Consider the following 15,311-nt stretch of genomic DNA (forward strand, 5'->3'; position numbering starts at 1 on the left):
TAATACTATACGAAAACATATAGTACTACCTATGTATCTACATATGCACTCATACACGAATAGGCTGAACACATGACAGCACATCAGCGCAAGCTGTTGCAGCGTTCAAATCCAAACTCGGTTTACCACAGACAACAACAGCAACAACAACAACAAGAGCATAGAACGTGTGTGTGAGTGTGTGTGTGTGTGGGTGGATAAAAAGGCATCTACATCAAGCATACGCCGCGTTGTCTCGCTAATTCGCAAAAGTTCAAAAACGCAAAGAGTGTAAATTCATTAATCGTTGTTGTGTGTGGTGGCGTGAAAGTATTTCGACACACACACACACACAAACACATACATACACAAGAGCACAAAGCACATCCGCTACTCATACACACACACACACACACGCACACGCCTACAAACAATTCAAATACGAGCATAGTATGACCCTCTTGGTTGCTGTTGCTGTTATTTCTGCTGCTTGCTGGCACTGCTAACGAGCTTTAAGTTTAACAATGAGCCAAAATTTTACAGCTCATTGAATTTGAAGTCATGTGAAAGCGGCAACACACACACTCGCACACAACCGAAAAGTGAAAGCCGACAAAACTCAAAGACCGGCGAAAGCAATCAGTCAGGCATTCAGGCGAGCACCTGTCTCTCTGTGTGTGTGTGAGCTTCTCAAGTGCGCCGTCTTGGCTCTCATTCTCATCGTCGCCTGTGTGTGCGGCAATTGTCGCCTAACGCGCATAAATGTCAAAGCGACTTTTCATTTTTCAATGCAAAGCGCTCTGCACAACAACAACAACAACGACAACAACAACAACAAAAAGAGCCAATGCCTGTCAAGCGGCTGTCAAAAATAAAAAACTCAACAACAAAAAATCCAGCAGAACAGTGAAAGGAAACGAACGAACGAACGAAGGGAAGTGTCAAAAGAGAAACGTGGCAAATGAAAATCGTTGACTGACAATGACAATGACGACGGCGACGACGACGACGGCGACGCCAGCCAGCAAATTAAAAGCTAACTCAAGAACAGCAAAACAGCAGCAACAAATAGATTTATTTATACCTTGGTGGCCACTCATGTGTGCCTCAATGCCTCAATGTCTGGGTCGGGTCACCAAAGAAGCCCCTTAAAGTATGCACTGACAAATGGCTAAAGCCTAATGGCATTAGTGCTGTACGCAAATACGAGTACACCACCAGCACCACCACCAGCACCACCACCAGCACCAGCACCATCACCAACACCTCAGTGAGCACAGAGAGTAGTGAGCTGTAATCAGTGAGTAGTGAGTGGAGTCAGAGCTGTGACGCAAACGGAAATCATTTCATATAATTTGTTGAGGATGCGACAACAACAACGAATATAAACAAACAGCAGGATTTGACGCCTTCTGTGCTTTTCCTTGGTCTTGTGCTCCATTAGTGAGTGCAGGTGTGCCCGGAATCGTTGTTACTTGTAGTCAGATTGTTTGTAGTGCGACTACAGTACAATTAGATTAAAGCAACGTGCATCCGCGTTGCGCAATGCGCGCCCACACACATCCATTTCCATTTCCCGTTTTTGTCCCCCCCCCCCCCCCTCCAAGCTCAGATTGCAACTCAATCATTTGCACATGTCGCTGCGCCGTTCATTTCGGATGGTATATAGTATACAGCCAATGCAGTGGGAAGAAACAAACACACCCACACACACACACACACACACACACAGACAGAGCGACACACGCACACTCATGCATGCATTAAGGAAAACAGTCACACACCACCGGACAGATGGACAGATGGGCAGACAGACCGATGGAGCGATGGACAGACCATCAGATCGTTAGACGCTGCTGCTGGTTGCACAGAATTTGTATGCATTTTGTTCATTTCCTGTCATGCTCAATTGCTATCTCGTTCTTCCTACCTACCCCTCCCCCCTCTCTCTCCCACACTCATACTTATTCGCTATATCAGGGAATATATCTATGGTGGGTTTGTGTGTGTGTGTGTCTGAAACTGTTATTTTTTAGTGAAAATTTTCGCCTGCGCTTGACCCAAATGCAGTCAACGACAGCCAGCTGCCATTTTTATTTCAATGCCTCAACTCGCGCGTGGGTGTGTTTTCTGCTGTGTATGTGTGTGTACGTGTGCGAGTGTCAGTGAGGGCGTGACTGTGAAGCCGTGCTTGTGCCAAAAAAAAAATAAGAAAAAAACTGCTTTAAGTGTCAAACTTCCCTTTCCAGTTGTACGAGTACATTTCATTTTGTTGCCCTCCTTAACAGCTGCCACTGCAACGGCAACAACAACAAAAACAACAACAACAACTGCAAAAAGCGCAGCTGTTGACTTTCTCGTAGTCACATAATGCCAACGACTCTGGGAGAAATAGACCCACAATTTCTACACCGATTGGGCGTGAATATTGTAGATATAGTTTTAAATACTTTCATTTATGACCTAAATGGCTTTCTTTGCCTCAAGTACGAAACAATCTGGAATTTAAACACGAAATTGACCAGAAATCCCGCTGGATTTAAGAAATTGTGTTCACACATTGTGGGCGTTAGAATAAATATTTTATCAATATTTTTAAAATAACACCAAAAATCAAAGCGAATTTATAAAAGAATTTTCGTTCACAAAAAAAAAAATCGCAATACGAGTATGTTAAGCAAGAAACGTTCAAGAAATTTATTGAAAATTTCAAAACCTGTCCGTGATTTTAAATAAAAACTCTATTAATATTTTTAAAATAACACAAAAAGTTCAAACGTTAAAAAAAAAAACAACGGCAATGCGAGTACGTTGAGCAAGAAATGTTCAAGAAATTTATTGAAAATTCACAAAACGTGTTCGTAATTTAAAGAAAACGTATTTTTAAATCTATCTTTTAAAGAAATGAATTTTATCGGAACTTAATCCGATAAAAAGGGACCTATAGGTTTGACATTAAAATAGATACAAGCTAAAATAAATGAAGGTTTAAATAGCGATTTAATATCAACACGAATTTTCTGTATTTTTGGACTCTAATAATTTTAAAAAAAATTAACTGGGCAGGTCAGAATAGATATTGAAATATATAACTATATAAGTAATGCTCTCGATCCAAGAATTTGTTTACTAACGTACTGGAAAAGAGCAACAAATTTTAAATTGTTAGGCAAATTCAATATTCCGGTCAGCTCTGCAAACAAGTGAACGAGTTTATTCCACTTCTGGACAAATTTGAAGTGGTAGATAAGATAAGATAATCTTTCTTAACTACAAATTTATAATGCTTAATATTAAATTAAATTTAAATTTAATATCAACACGAATTTTCTGTATTTTTGGACTCTAATAATTTAAAAAAAAATTAACTGGGCAGGTCAGAATAGATATTGAAATATATAACAATATAAGTAATGCTCTCGATCCAAGAATTTTTTTACTAACGTACTGGAAAAGAGCAACAAATTTTAAATTGTTAGGCAAATTCAATATTCCGGTCAGCTCTGCAAACAAGTGAACGAGTTTATTCCAGTTCTAGACAAATTTTAAGTGGTAGATAAGATAAGATAATCTTTCTTAATTACAAATTTATAATGCTTAATATGAATACATTTTTATATTTAAGATTTAAGACAAATTTGTGCATATTTCTAAAATTTCAAAAATAGTAGAGCTGGGCTACTCCAAACGGCCTGCGGATTTGATATTTCCATATGTTAAGAAAGCATTATTCAATGCACTTCGATTTTACACCGATCGCACTTGATTTCAAAGCAAAAAACTTGACTATTTTTCACAATTTTACAAAAAAAATCAACCAAGAAGTAGTTAGATATATTTCAATATTTATTTTAAACAATAATTTCCGGCTATAAGTTAATTTGGATACAATTTTAATTACGCCTTAATATTGCCAATCATTTGTTAATAACTTACACTGCAATACATGTAAAGGACTTGCTGCAAAAGCAGATTTTCAAATACTATAACAAAATTTAGCCTTTACAATTGCATCGAGAAAAATGTTTAATAGTTGAGACCCTGTAAAAGATATAGTTTCTTGACTATACCTCCATAAAATTGTACACAACAGCTTATGTATTTTTCCGCATTTAAATATTTGCAGAAATATATTTTTAACATATTTCGCCTTCTTTCATTTTGCAGCTGCAGCCTTTGAAGAACCCCAATACGCTTATAATGAAATACTGAGCCAAAAAATAAACAAAAAAATTCATTTTTTGAGCGCAATCTGCAAACGAACTCAGCGAAGACTTAAACACCAATTAGTTTAATAAATGTCTAGGGACAACCATGTGACCCGAAAACAATCGCATATATGCAAATGAGACATGTGCGTAACATGTGTCTAAATAGCCAAGAAGAAGAAGCAGCAGCAGCAGCAATACATAGAAACATAACATAAAAAGTTCAATAGTCGGTTCCTACTTACACATACTCGTAGACGTATGTGTAGGAACGATACAATTTCCATTACAAACCATAACAGCAGCAGCAAGTGCAACAACAAATTGTAAATAATGACAAAGAAATACGAGTTCGATTGGATCATACCCGTGCCGGAGGAGCTAACGACCGGCTGTGTCTTCGATCGCTGGTTCGAGAACGAGAAGGAAACCAAAGAGAATGACTTCGAGAAGGATGCCTTATTCAAGGTCGATGAGTACGGGTTCTTTCTCTACTGGAAGAGCGAGGGCCGGGTAAGTGTAGAGTCCCCACCCAAAACACCCAAACACCCAAACATTGCCTCCTAACACCGCCACCACTTTGCTGCTCATTTCAGGATGGCGACGTCATCGAGCTCTGTCAAGTGAGCGACATTCGAGCGGGCGGCACACCAAAGGTGAGTAACAAAAAACCCTCTGCCCTGCCCCATCATAACAAAGAAACTGGGGATTGGTAGAGCCAATCAGAGTGGTGCACTGAAACGAACCACATGGGTGCAGCAGAGTGAAACGAAAGCAAAAAAAAAATACATTTTATGAGGACCTTTACCCAAAAATTACATTTATCAAAGTGGTGGGATATCACAATGCCATGAAACTGATAAATTCTTATTTTCTCATTCTTTCTCGCTCTCTATTAGAGGTTTTCAGACAAAAGTTGTGGGCTATTCAATATTTGTTTGTGGATCGCAAATAATAGTTTTCGTTTAAGCCAAAACTCAAAGTTTTTGATTCCAAATCAAGAAGATTCCTTAACAAGTTCTTTTCAAAATCTGTGAGTTCCTAAAATGTGCAATTTGAAAGAAACTATTGCTTAAGCATATATGTTATACATTTATATTCAATTCAATTAATCAATCTGCTTACAGTGCTCACCAAAATATATGTAAAGAAAAAAACCTATAAGATAGGAAGTCTAAAAGGTAATAAACAAAATAAGAAGAAGCAAATTATGTATAGAAAAATAAAAACAAACAAACAATACTGAAATGGCAAATTATATCACGTATAGCTATAGCTTCCTTTACAATTGACAATTGAACACATAACCACTAAGCGGTTGGTGCACACTTTCAAGAATTACCGGATTTATGAACAATTTGCTGCAACAGGAAAAAAACTAACTTGATTTGTCTAAGGCCTAGTGGAACATTAATACCAAATTTGGATATTCTAGCTCTTATACTTTTCGAGATCCATGCGTTCATACAGACGGACAAACGAACACACACAGACGGTCTTGACTACATTGAGGCGCCTTGTCGTACTGTAATAAGAATTTATTTCGTTTGTGGGGTTTGTCATGCCTCCATCTGTGTGTAACATACTCGTATGTATATTCGCACGAAGCTAGTAAATATAAATTGATTAGCCAATAAGCTAGCGCCAATAACTAGCGCCTCACAGTGTTCTTTTTTTCCACACAACGGCTGTTGCAAATTTAATTCGAATTCGAATATATAAAAATAAAATAAATACGTAGCACAAACAGATATTAAATTTGGTCCCACTTGCAAGTCCACTTTTCTAAAATACCACTTTACGGCGCACTCTTAAATCTCCTGAAATCTCTTAAATCGCAATTTATAATTTGGTTATGAAGGTTATGAACAAGTTAAGGCTATAAATGGACTTACTAACTAATTTTTTGTTAAACTATGCCATTGGCACTCATGCCAACCTCTCGCTCGGTGCCCATCCTTCTGCCGCAGTATATCCTTGTTGCAAAAAAAAAAAAAAAACAAATAGGCAGCGTCTACTCCTCCGCCGCATCGGTGATGCCAAACCCCCCTTGGCTTCATAGGAAAATGACATCATTTCGGCCTCGGCATTCGATGCATTTGACCATTTCGCCCATTTGGCCGTTTACGTGCATTCCTCGAGCGCTGAGCTCACGCCTCGGCTGCTTGGGTGTGTGCTTCCATTGTTGTTAGTTGGGTGCAGTCGGCCAGCTGGTGCGATACTGATACTGATACGGATACTGGATAGTGGGTGCGTTGGGAGCCATGCGTCGGAGGCCATGGCTGGATTGGCAGCCTGTCAGGCTGATGGACTGACCACTCGATTGTGTAGTCAGTCACCTTCAGATGCATTGGGTTGCTTTTGAAAAGTGTGTCAAATGTATAGAGCCAGCGAGCTGCAAATCTCAATTAGACGCATCGCATCCCACCCAACTCGGCCCCCGCCCCAACTCGGCTCCATAAATAGTGCCCTGCACGGCCCAGGACGGGCGAGTGGCGACCATAAATTCCGTTTAAGCGCTGACAGACAAATGGTCGGCAGGCCTTCAATGCAGGCTTGTCATCCGTGTTTCCATAATGGGCGAGCGGTGTTGGTGGAAAGTTGGCAATAAATTCAACGCCCGTCCATACACACACATGACCATCCGAACAATTGAGAGCTAAAGCGACATATTGACCTTTTGGGTTGGTAAGAGCTATGCCACCAGTGCCGGAACCGAATGAACATATCAAAAAATTAATTGCAAACCGTTTATTTATTAAAAACAAATATGCAGTGGACTTTAGTGTCGCAGATATGAGTTGGTTATTAACAAAGTATTAAAGAAAGCTTAAAATGAAAACTATATGAGCTGGTTATTAAAAAGTATTAAAGGAAGCTTTAACTATATATGTATAGCAGTTTATTTAATAACTGAAAAAAGGTTGCGACTTAATTTATTCAACTTAAATTAAAAATTGGATAGCAACTGAGTAACGACTTGAGGACTCTTTCCAGAGCAGCTACTTGACTACTTATTTGTTTTATTGTATAGTTTATTTATTAACGGATTGCGATTGAGATATTATTTATTCAACTCAAATGAACAATTGAATAGCAACTGAGTAACGACTTGAGGACTTCTTCCTCTCATCTCTTGAACGCCTTACACTCCTGAGCTGAGCCTAAGGCTAAGGCTACCTGGTAATCAGATCCACATCCACTTATACTTGTATGCATATGCAAACGTGCTAAGAGCTCACTTATAATTGTTTGAGAGTCCAGTTGGGCTGTAAAGTTCTTAGGCTAGCATAGAATAAATATTTTTTTGCAAGAATTTGATTTTAATTTTCAATAAAGTTGCCTTCAAGCAAAATCTCCAATAAGTCATGCTTTAAGAAATAACCTTTCAGGTAATCAGCTTGGGCGCGTTTTAAAATGAAAAAAAAAAAAAACAAATCATAATAATAATAACAAAGAAAGCAATTAAAATATGGAACAAAGCACAGAGGGCTAAGCCAGCATTGGCTGGCAAATCGTTGTCTGCTTTCAGGCGTTTCGGGTACAGTAAAAACTCGAGCAATTAAAGTAAGGGCTGCTTTGGATGCCTCTTCTGTGTATTGTTGTTGTTGTTGTTGTTGTAGATGGCGTTGTTTGCTGCCGGGACCTGCCTTGATTTCCATTCAATGCGACACACACTCGTCAGCCAGCCAGCCAGTCAGTCAGTCAGCCGCGTCGTGCATTATTGAAAAAGCAGCCGAACTTGAACCGAAAAATGTGTGTACCACACACACACACACACTCAGACACAACACACGGCGGAAGTGGTGGGATGGGAGGGAAGATAGAGGAGGGGAGAATGAAAAATTGAAACCAAGCACAGTTTTTTCCGTTTACAATATACATGTATTTGTTGTTGTTCGTGCACCTCCTTGGCATGCTGCTGCCACTGCCACTGCCACTGTTGTTCTTTCTCTGTCACTCTCTCCCCTGTCTCTCTCTCGCGCTCTTTTTGTTTCTGGCAGGAAAACGAAGCAACTTATAATGGTTCATTGTGTGTGTTGTTTGATTGTGTTGTGGCTGCCCCGTATGTGTGTGTGTGTGTGTGTGTGTGTGTGTGTGTGTGTGTGTGTGTGTGTGTGTGTGTGTGTGTGGGTGTGTGAATATCTCACTGATTTAATATTGATGACCGACCATTTCAAGTGATGGCGGCACACTCCCACTCACACACACTCACACACACACTTGAACATGCATGCCATGTAGTAGTGCGAGTATATCCTTAGATGTGTTACACAATGTGCATACATATGCATATTTGTTTGTGTGTGTGTATTTGTGTCCGTGTATTTGTGTGGGCGTAGTTGTAATGTAATGCCACAAACAATAGCAAGCGCAAAGTTGTACGTTCTGGCTTTTCTTTGCTTTACACGGCATTTTATTTTATTTCATTTTTCATTTTTTGTTCCTGTGGTCAACAGTTTGTTGTTGTTGTTGCTGTAGTTCACAAAACTTTTACATGAAGTTTGCGTTTCGCCATAATATACAAAATTTTTGTCAGCACTCAACCCCTCCCCTCTCCCTCTCTCACCCGCCAGCTCTCTGTCTCGTCATCTCGTTCGGTTTCCTTTTCATCCTACGCTCTGCGCTTAAGTCGTGGCAATGCATAGCCGTAGGATATTGTGGAGCTGCAGCTCCTTAATGGTATTTAGTTTGCATTTTAATTGAATTCATTTGTCAACTTGTCTGCGCCCGGCACACAGCAGGAGGAGAGCACGGCGCCTGAGGAGTGCAGAAAGGGCTGCTAAGACGTCAACAGCTCATCCGCAACTTTAAATTTTGAATGAAATAGTTCACTTATCAAGGATAAACAGAATGTGCCTTGCGAAAAATTATTTACAACATGCAACACAGCAGAGCTGTCTGATAATGCATCGTCCTTGCAATACTGCGAATGCAATTAAAACTAAACTAACTAATTTCGAATATCTTACTGCCTGGAAATCTACTTCCCTTTCCCAGACTGTGAAGCACGATTGGAAAATATTGCTTCTGTACATAGTCAGAATTCAGAGAGTCAAGCATAGGACTTGCATGGTGGGAGACTTCTAGCAGGACAATGCACCATAGGCCGAATGGTCAGCACGATGCACAATGACTTCTCCTATCAGTTGTGGAGATGAGGAAAAAATGGAAAGCCTTCAACAGAATTCTATGCGACTGGAACTACTGGACTACTTAGGAATCGAACCAAATATTTTGGGCAAAGCACTCTCAAAAGACCTGGGCTGTCTCGCAAAGCCACCAATATACCTGTCCTTTTTTGTGCTTTTGTATGCGTGCTTTTATTTATTTATTTATTTATGTCAACAAACATTGACATAGGAGGAAAATTTATAAAACATTATAAAAAGCACCTTATAAGCTACAAAAGCCTAAGAAGGAGAAATCTTATCAAATTACAAGCTGCATCGTGATAGATCAACTCTAAAGCAAGTTAGAAACAAACTCATAGACTTATTAAAAACTATAAATCTTTGAACTCGTAGCAGCTGCAAAAACATCACTTCTTAGAAACTAAAACTTTTGAATGTGATAATAGAATTTGTGACTTTAAACTTTTTTTTCACCCATAGATCCTTGGCATACCTACCAGATTCTTCTTTAACCAAACCAAATTGTTTACACTCCTCCTTAAAAAAAATTGCATGTGTCTAAACCAACTCGTTGCTTTCGGAATTAAGGCTTTTTTAAGCAGGTTGCTTCAACAATATTGATGTTGCCGCTCAGCTGATTTATCAAAAGTTATTTTAGGTCTACATTCGTACCTCAATAAATGGGCCATGGTTCTCACATTAAAAACACTGAGCCCAGGGCTTTCAGAAAGTACTATTTGAAGAACCAAAGACTTCATAGCTCCCTTTAGTGTTTTCTTGCTTTTCTTATCCGTTGTCAGTATTACTTCGGTAAGAGTCCTTTTTAAATGTAAAGCACCCCCTATATTCTTTTGAATTGTGTGACTTTTGACTCCACTTTCTCAATTCGGCGTTATTTTTTAACATTCATGTCATTTTTGTTAACATTATTCCTATGGTGTTTACATTTTGATTCTTTTAATTAAATTTAATTTAATTGACAAACAAGCAAATAGACGAAGTTAAAGATAAAAAGGCATACTTAATGATTAATATTGAAGCTGGGGACGGAGCAATACCTATATTTGCTATAGTTTGTGAGTTGTAATCATCGTCACAGTTTTGAATAAAAATTTGGCAGAAAAGTAGGATTAAGACATATGCGTTTTAGAAAAAACTAATAAACTTCCATTAAAAGAGTAAACAAATTTTAAAAACAGATAAACCTATTTTCGGATATGTTTGATAAGAAGTCTGCTATTCTTATCGTCGATTAAGCTTTTTGACTTCAGGACAGTTTTTTGGCAAATGTTCTCTAAAATACTAAATTTATTAGGACTTGGAAACAAATATTAAATTTCGTCGCACTACAAGTAATTGGCAGTCCAATACTTTTCCATGCTCTTCGTCCGATAATACGAGCACTTTCTTATTGGATAAAAAGAGAGATGAAAACATTTTGATTTTATGCCATGATTTGAGTTCATACTTCATACTTCAAGAGGTGGCTTTCGGAAAGCTATCACTGATTTAATTTCAAGTCGACAGCTACATACATATATTCTTAAAGTGTCGTTTGATTCATATCTTCATATTGGAAGTGCATTCGTTTGATTTTACAGAATCGTGCGCTTTTCTTTTGGCAAGTACTGTGGAATTTGAAATATTTAAATGATATGTCCATAAACATACACACACACACACACACACGCACATAAATATTGAGACACAAGGTCAAATGTGAAATTAAAATGTTATTTTAATGGAATTTGCGCAAAGATTTATTTGTTTTTAATTCAATGTTCAAATGCTGATAAATGTTTATGGCTGCCCCACTGCCCTGCATCTTTCCTTGGCGTTCTTTGTTCTCGCGCCCGCCTTATTTGTTTCCCGCCCGTCTGCGTCTGCGTCTCCGTCTCCGTCCGACCAATCCAACAAACCTAGTGTCAGCAACAGTGGCAACAACAACAGCACCAGCTGCCTTGATTAATGATACGATCTGAGATTAATGTTGTTCCCAACGCTCCGCCCCCACGTCGCTGTGCGTCGCTGTCGCCTCAATCTGGCAAAAGTGCAATGCATAGAGAAGGCCAGAGTAGCTCATAAAATAGTCGGAAATTGTTTTCACCATGTCAGTTGGCCATTTGTTATGCCTCACATGTATAAACAGAATTCGTTGCATTTGTCTAACCGGCGTATGCGTAATATGGCTGCCACAATGCATCATGGTTTATGAGCTGAAACGCCAATTCCAATCCCAATGCCAATGCCACCGATTCCAATTCTAATTCAGATAACACCAAACACAAAATATTCAAAAATGCATTTCCGCTATAAGTTTTTTAGAAAGAACAACAACTCATAACAAGTCCAATGCAACGACCACTTTAATTCGCAGTGATAAGTTATCGCAGCAATTGAATATCTATCTGTAATTTACAAATTTCATTTGATAACACAATTTTGTTTCTCTGATAATTTGTTGCAATTTCCAATAATATCATTGAGTCCCAATATTTGAGAGAAATTTTAGTAAAAAGTATGAAACATGAACAAGTTTTGTCAAATGAAAGAAGTTGTTATTAGTAAGTGGTTCTGCATACTCAGAATTTCAAAAATTCTGCTCAAAAATTCGGCACAAACGCAATTATTTTGGGACTATAATACTGTCCCAGAATCAGAAGAGCATCGGTTGAGATATTTACCGTGCTTTTCCCATTCATACTTGTAGAATTAAAGAAGCGATCAAATGCTTAGCATACATTTGGATCGCGGATTAAAGATGCCAATTTCAGAACCAAGAGTATGTCTGCCAATTAAAAAATTGTGTCCCTTTGCCACGACTTATTTGAGTAATGGATTTGTGTTGCTTCAAGCAAGAGCTGTCTTTTCAAATAACCAGCAATGGACTTCGAACTTCCCTCGAGCCAAATATGGTTCCCTTCTTCTTCTTTCGGTCTTTGGCCATCGTTGAAAAAGAATTGTAAATCATTTCCGTTTCCAAGCAAGAATCTCTGGCAACTGTCCAAAAAAATATCAAAAATGTATTTATAATTATTTAAATTTTGTACAAACATTTGTTAACTTAATGTTCCTTTTTTTTTTTTTGTTTTTCAGGATCCAAAGATACTCGATAAAGTGACCAAAAAGAATGGCACCAATATTCCCGAACTGGACAAACGTTCGCTAACCATATGCTCGAATACGGATTATATCAATATAACATATCATCATGTTATTTGTCCAGATGCGGCGACAGCTAAGGTAAGCTCCATGACTAACAAAAATACGAATTGTGTGGGTCTTTCAGAAAGGTTTATGAAATGACACAGCCTGAATTCTGCCTATCATGCCCCATTTGGCTGCAACTGCTCTTACTCTCATTCTATTTATAGATCTGGTTAGATGGCATACGAAAAATTACACATAATGTCAAAGCGAACAATATCTGTCCCATGATGTGTCTGAGAAAACAGTAAGTTGTGGAGTTGAAAGTTGTGAGCGTCGCAGTGACGTCATCCAGCTGACGCAACCAATTCCGTTTCTCTTCTACACCTATGCACCTATGCTGCTGTTCCGCACTCTTCGATTCTGTTCTGTTCTGTTCTGTTCAGTTCTGTTCTATTCTGTTCGGTTTTGTTATATTCTGCACGTTTTGACTTGAAAGTGCGAGATGGCGCTGCAATATCGAATTCAACTCAACTAACTTTTAACTGTGTACATAAATATATATCTGTGTATGATGTGTAATTAAATAATGCTGCTCTTGCATGACGCGCACACACACTCTCCCACACACACACACACAAGCACAAGTACGCCTGGCGCTATGCAACACTTTTGTTAGCACTTGTCGTCGTACCTTTTCGCCAACTTTTTCAGCGCAAGTATGCGTGCGCTTGTCTGCTTGTGTGTGAGTGTGTGTGTGTGAACTCGACACTCCTTACTTGCACTTGTTAGTCACTTTATTAAACCAATTAATGCCGTCTTCTTGCTCATACTGGTTGCCAACCAAATATTGTACAAACGAAGAACATTTTCTCCTATAAGTTGTATTTATTATACTATATACTCGTATAACTACATTTTCTGTTTCAATTTATTTTGCATGTCTCTGCTGCCTTCTCATTGTTCTTGTTATTGTTCATTGTTGCTGTCGCTTTTTAATTAACTCACACACACACACACACACATATAAACGCACACACAACTCAGAGCTGGCAAAAGAACTTACGCCTCATAACACATAACAATCGGGCCACCAACGTGTGTCCCCGCACTAATCTGATGAAACAGTAAGTAATGCCGATTTATCTGTCATACATAAGCATCTAGATACGTCCATGAATCTGTAATTAAAAGCTTAGTGTCTAGTCTAGTGTATGACCAATAATTTGGTAGATCTTTTGTGTAGAAGTCAATTAGCGCTATTACAAACGAACAGCTCAGATATGGGTAAGTACTTGTATGAAATTGTAGTATCAGATCGCTTTCAGTATAGTTTGTATTTTTAAAATTGAGAAGACAATCTATTTCGAATGGATAACATTTTGGTTTTCATTTCAATTACATGTACGGCACAACATTTGAAACTAATAGTGCTGCCATGAATTAAAACCAATTCTATACTCATTGTATTATAAATTTTACAAAATAGAGTTTCTTTTATATATATATATTTTTTTTTGATTTACATTACAAGTTGACAAATGCAAAATAGTCCAATCTCGAGAAAAAGCATACTCTTAACCTTTAACTGACATTCATTGAAAAATGTTGCTATATACATAAGTACGGGTATATAGAACAGTTTGTCCCGATTGATTGACTGACAGCCAATATTTGGCAAAGTCGAAAAATGTTTGTGATCTACTTTTCCCAACCAATTAACTTTTTTTCATATTTCTCTTGAGTGGTGATTTATTGGGGTTTTTGGAACGGTAAGAGTTGGAAATTAAATGAGTTTTAAAAGTGAACTTCCTTCGTCAAAACACCAACATAAGACACAGAATTAACCTTTCTCTTCAAATCGTATTTATAAATCAACAATGTTTTCACCTTTGACGACAAGGGACTTTTTTTTGGCTGGTAGCTTCTATTTGGTAGCTTGACATATTTCTCAATTATCTGCAATCCTGAAGAAGCAGGGATGGTTCTTCTTTTTAACTTCTCAAAAATGTCTCTCAAAAGTTGAATTACAATTAGCAGCTTGTCTTCTGCCACCAGGAATAATTAGAACAGGCAATTGGTAAATATTTAATGCAACGATAAACCGCACAGTGTAAAGCTCTAGCTGTACATAATGAATACAAATTTAAATTGGGAAAGGGAAACGAATGGGAAGCAATTTAAAACAGCTTCCGCGAGGGGGAAATCACATTAAATGCATTTCAGAACAGATTGGATTGATGGCCGACCCCGAAACGCATCGATATGTGCACGGCGCGGCTAATTCGAGGCAGCTTTAACTTTTCCTACAGCTTAACGGCGACATGCTGTCTAGCTGTTGGCAACGAAACAAGCAAGAACAACAAAAACAACAATAGCAACAACAACAGCATACTTAAGCGTGGAGAGCATCAACCCAGAAGCTGGCGCTTGCTTTTCTATTTTTGGCGCGTTCGTTCAATTGTCGTTTGTGTTTCCGCTTCCGTTTCCCTTTCGAGCGCTGCCGTGGCATGCATAGTTGGCGCTTCCTTTGGTCGCCAATCTTTCAGGCTAAGATAAATTTATTTAATTTGCATCGCACGCTTGGCTTCTGCCAAAGCGCTAACTGAAGCTCTGTCTCCGTCTCCGTCTTCGTCTCCGTCCCCACCAAAACATTTGTCCTACTCTTTGGCTCTACAGTTTATTTATAATTCCTGTTACTTGATTGCATATTTTGTTATTTCTTTTTTTATGCGCCTCTTCCCTTCTACGATGCATTTATTTCTTTACAATTTTCAGCTTGAGCGAGAAAAAATCCATTACCTTACACAAGGCACTATTATGGCAGCCATAGCACTATGGA

At 38.4% G+C, this 15,311-nt stretch overlaps 1 protein-coding gene across 3 annotated transcripts in view; it reads left to right on the plus strand.

Moving 5' to 3' along the window:
• The window catches only part of LOC115629464 (1-phosphatidylinositol 4,5-bisphosphate phosphodiesterase), an 80,306-nt gene that overhangs the window by 56,841 nt on the left and 8,154 nt on the right, over positions 1-15,311 (plus strand). For 2 of the 3 annotated variants that reach the window (XM_030525932.1, XM_030525933.1), the window contains exons 3-6: positions 4,147-4,700; positions 4,784-4,843; positions 12,419-12,565; positions 13,517-13,596. In XM_030525932.1, coding sequence (XP_030381792.1) covers positions 4,521-4,700; positions 4,784-4,843; positions 12,419-12,565; positions 13,517-13,596 — 467 coding nt within the window. In that variant the 5' untranslated portion in view covers positions 4,147-4,520. Of the gene's footprint in view, positions 1-4,146; positions 4,701-4,783; positions 4,844-12,418; positions 12,566-12,696; positions 12,777-13,516; positions 13,597-15,311 lie in introns of all 3 variants that reach the window. The other variant, XM_030525934.1, reaches the window with a different exon arrangement.

Source organism: Scaptodrosophila lebanonensis, unplaced genomic scaffold (assembly GCF_003285725.1).
Source record: "Scaptodrosophila lebanonensis strain 11010-0011.00,11010-0021.00 unplaced genomic scaffold, SlebRS2 tig00000155-arrow-arrow-pilon, whole genome shotgun sequence".
Lineage (NCBI taxonomy): Eukaryota > Metazoa > Arthropoda > Insecta > Diptera > Drosophilidae > Scaptodrosophila > Scaptodrosophila lebanonensis.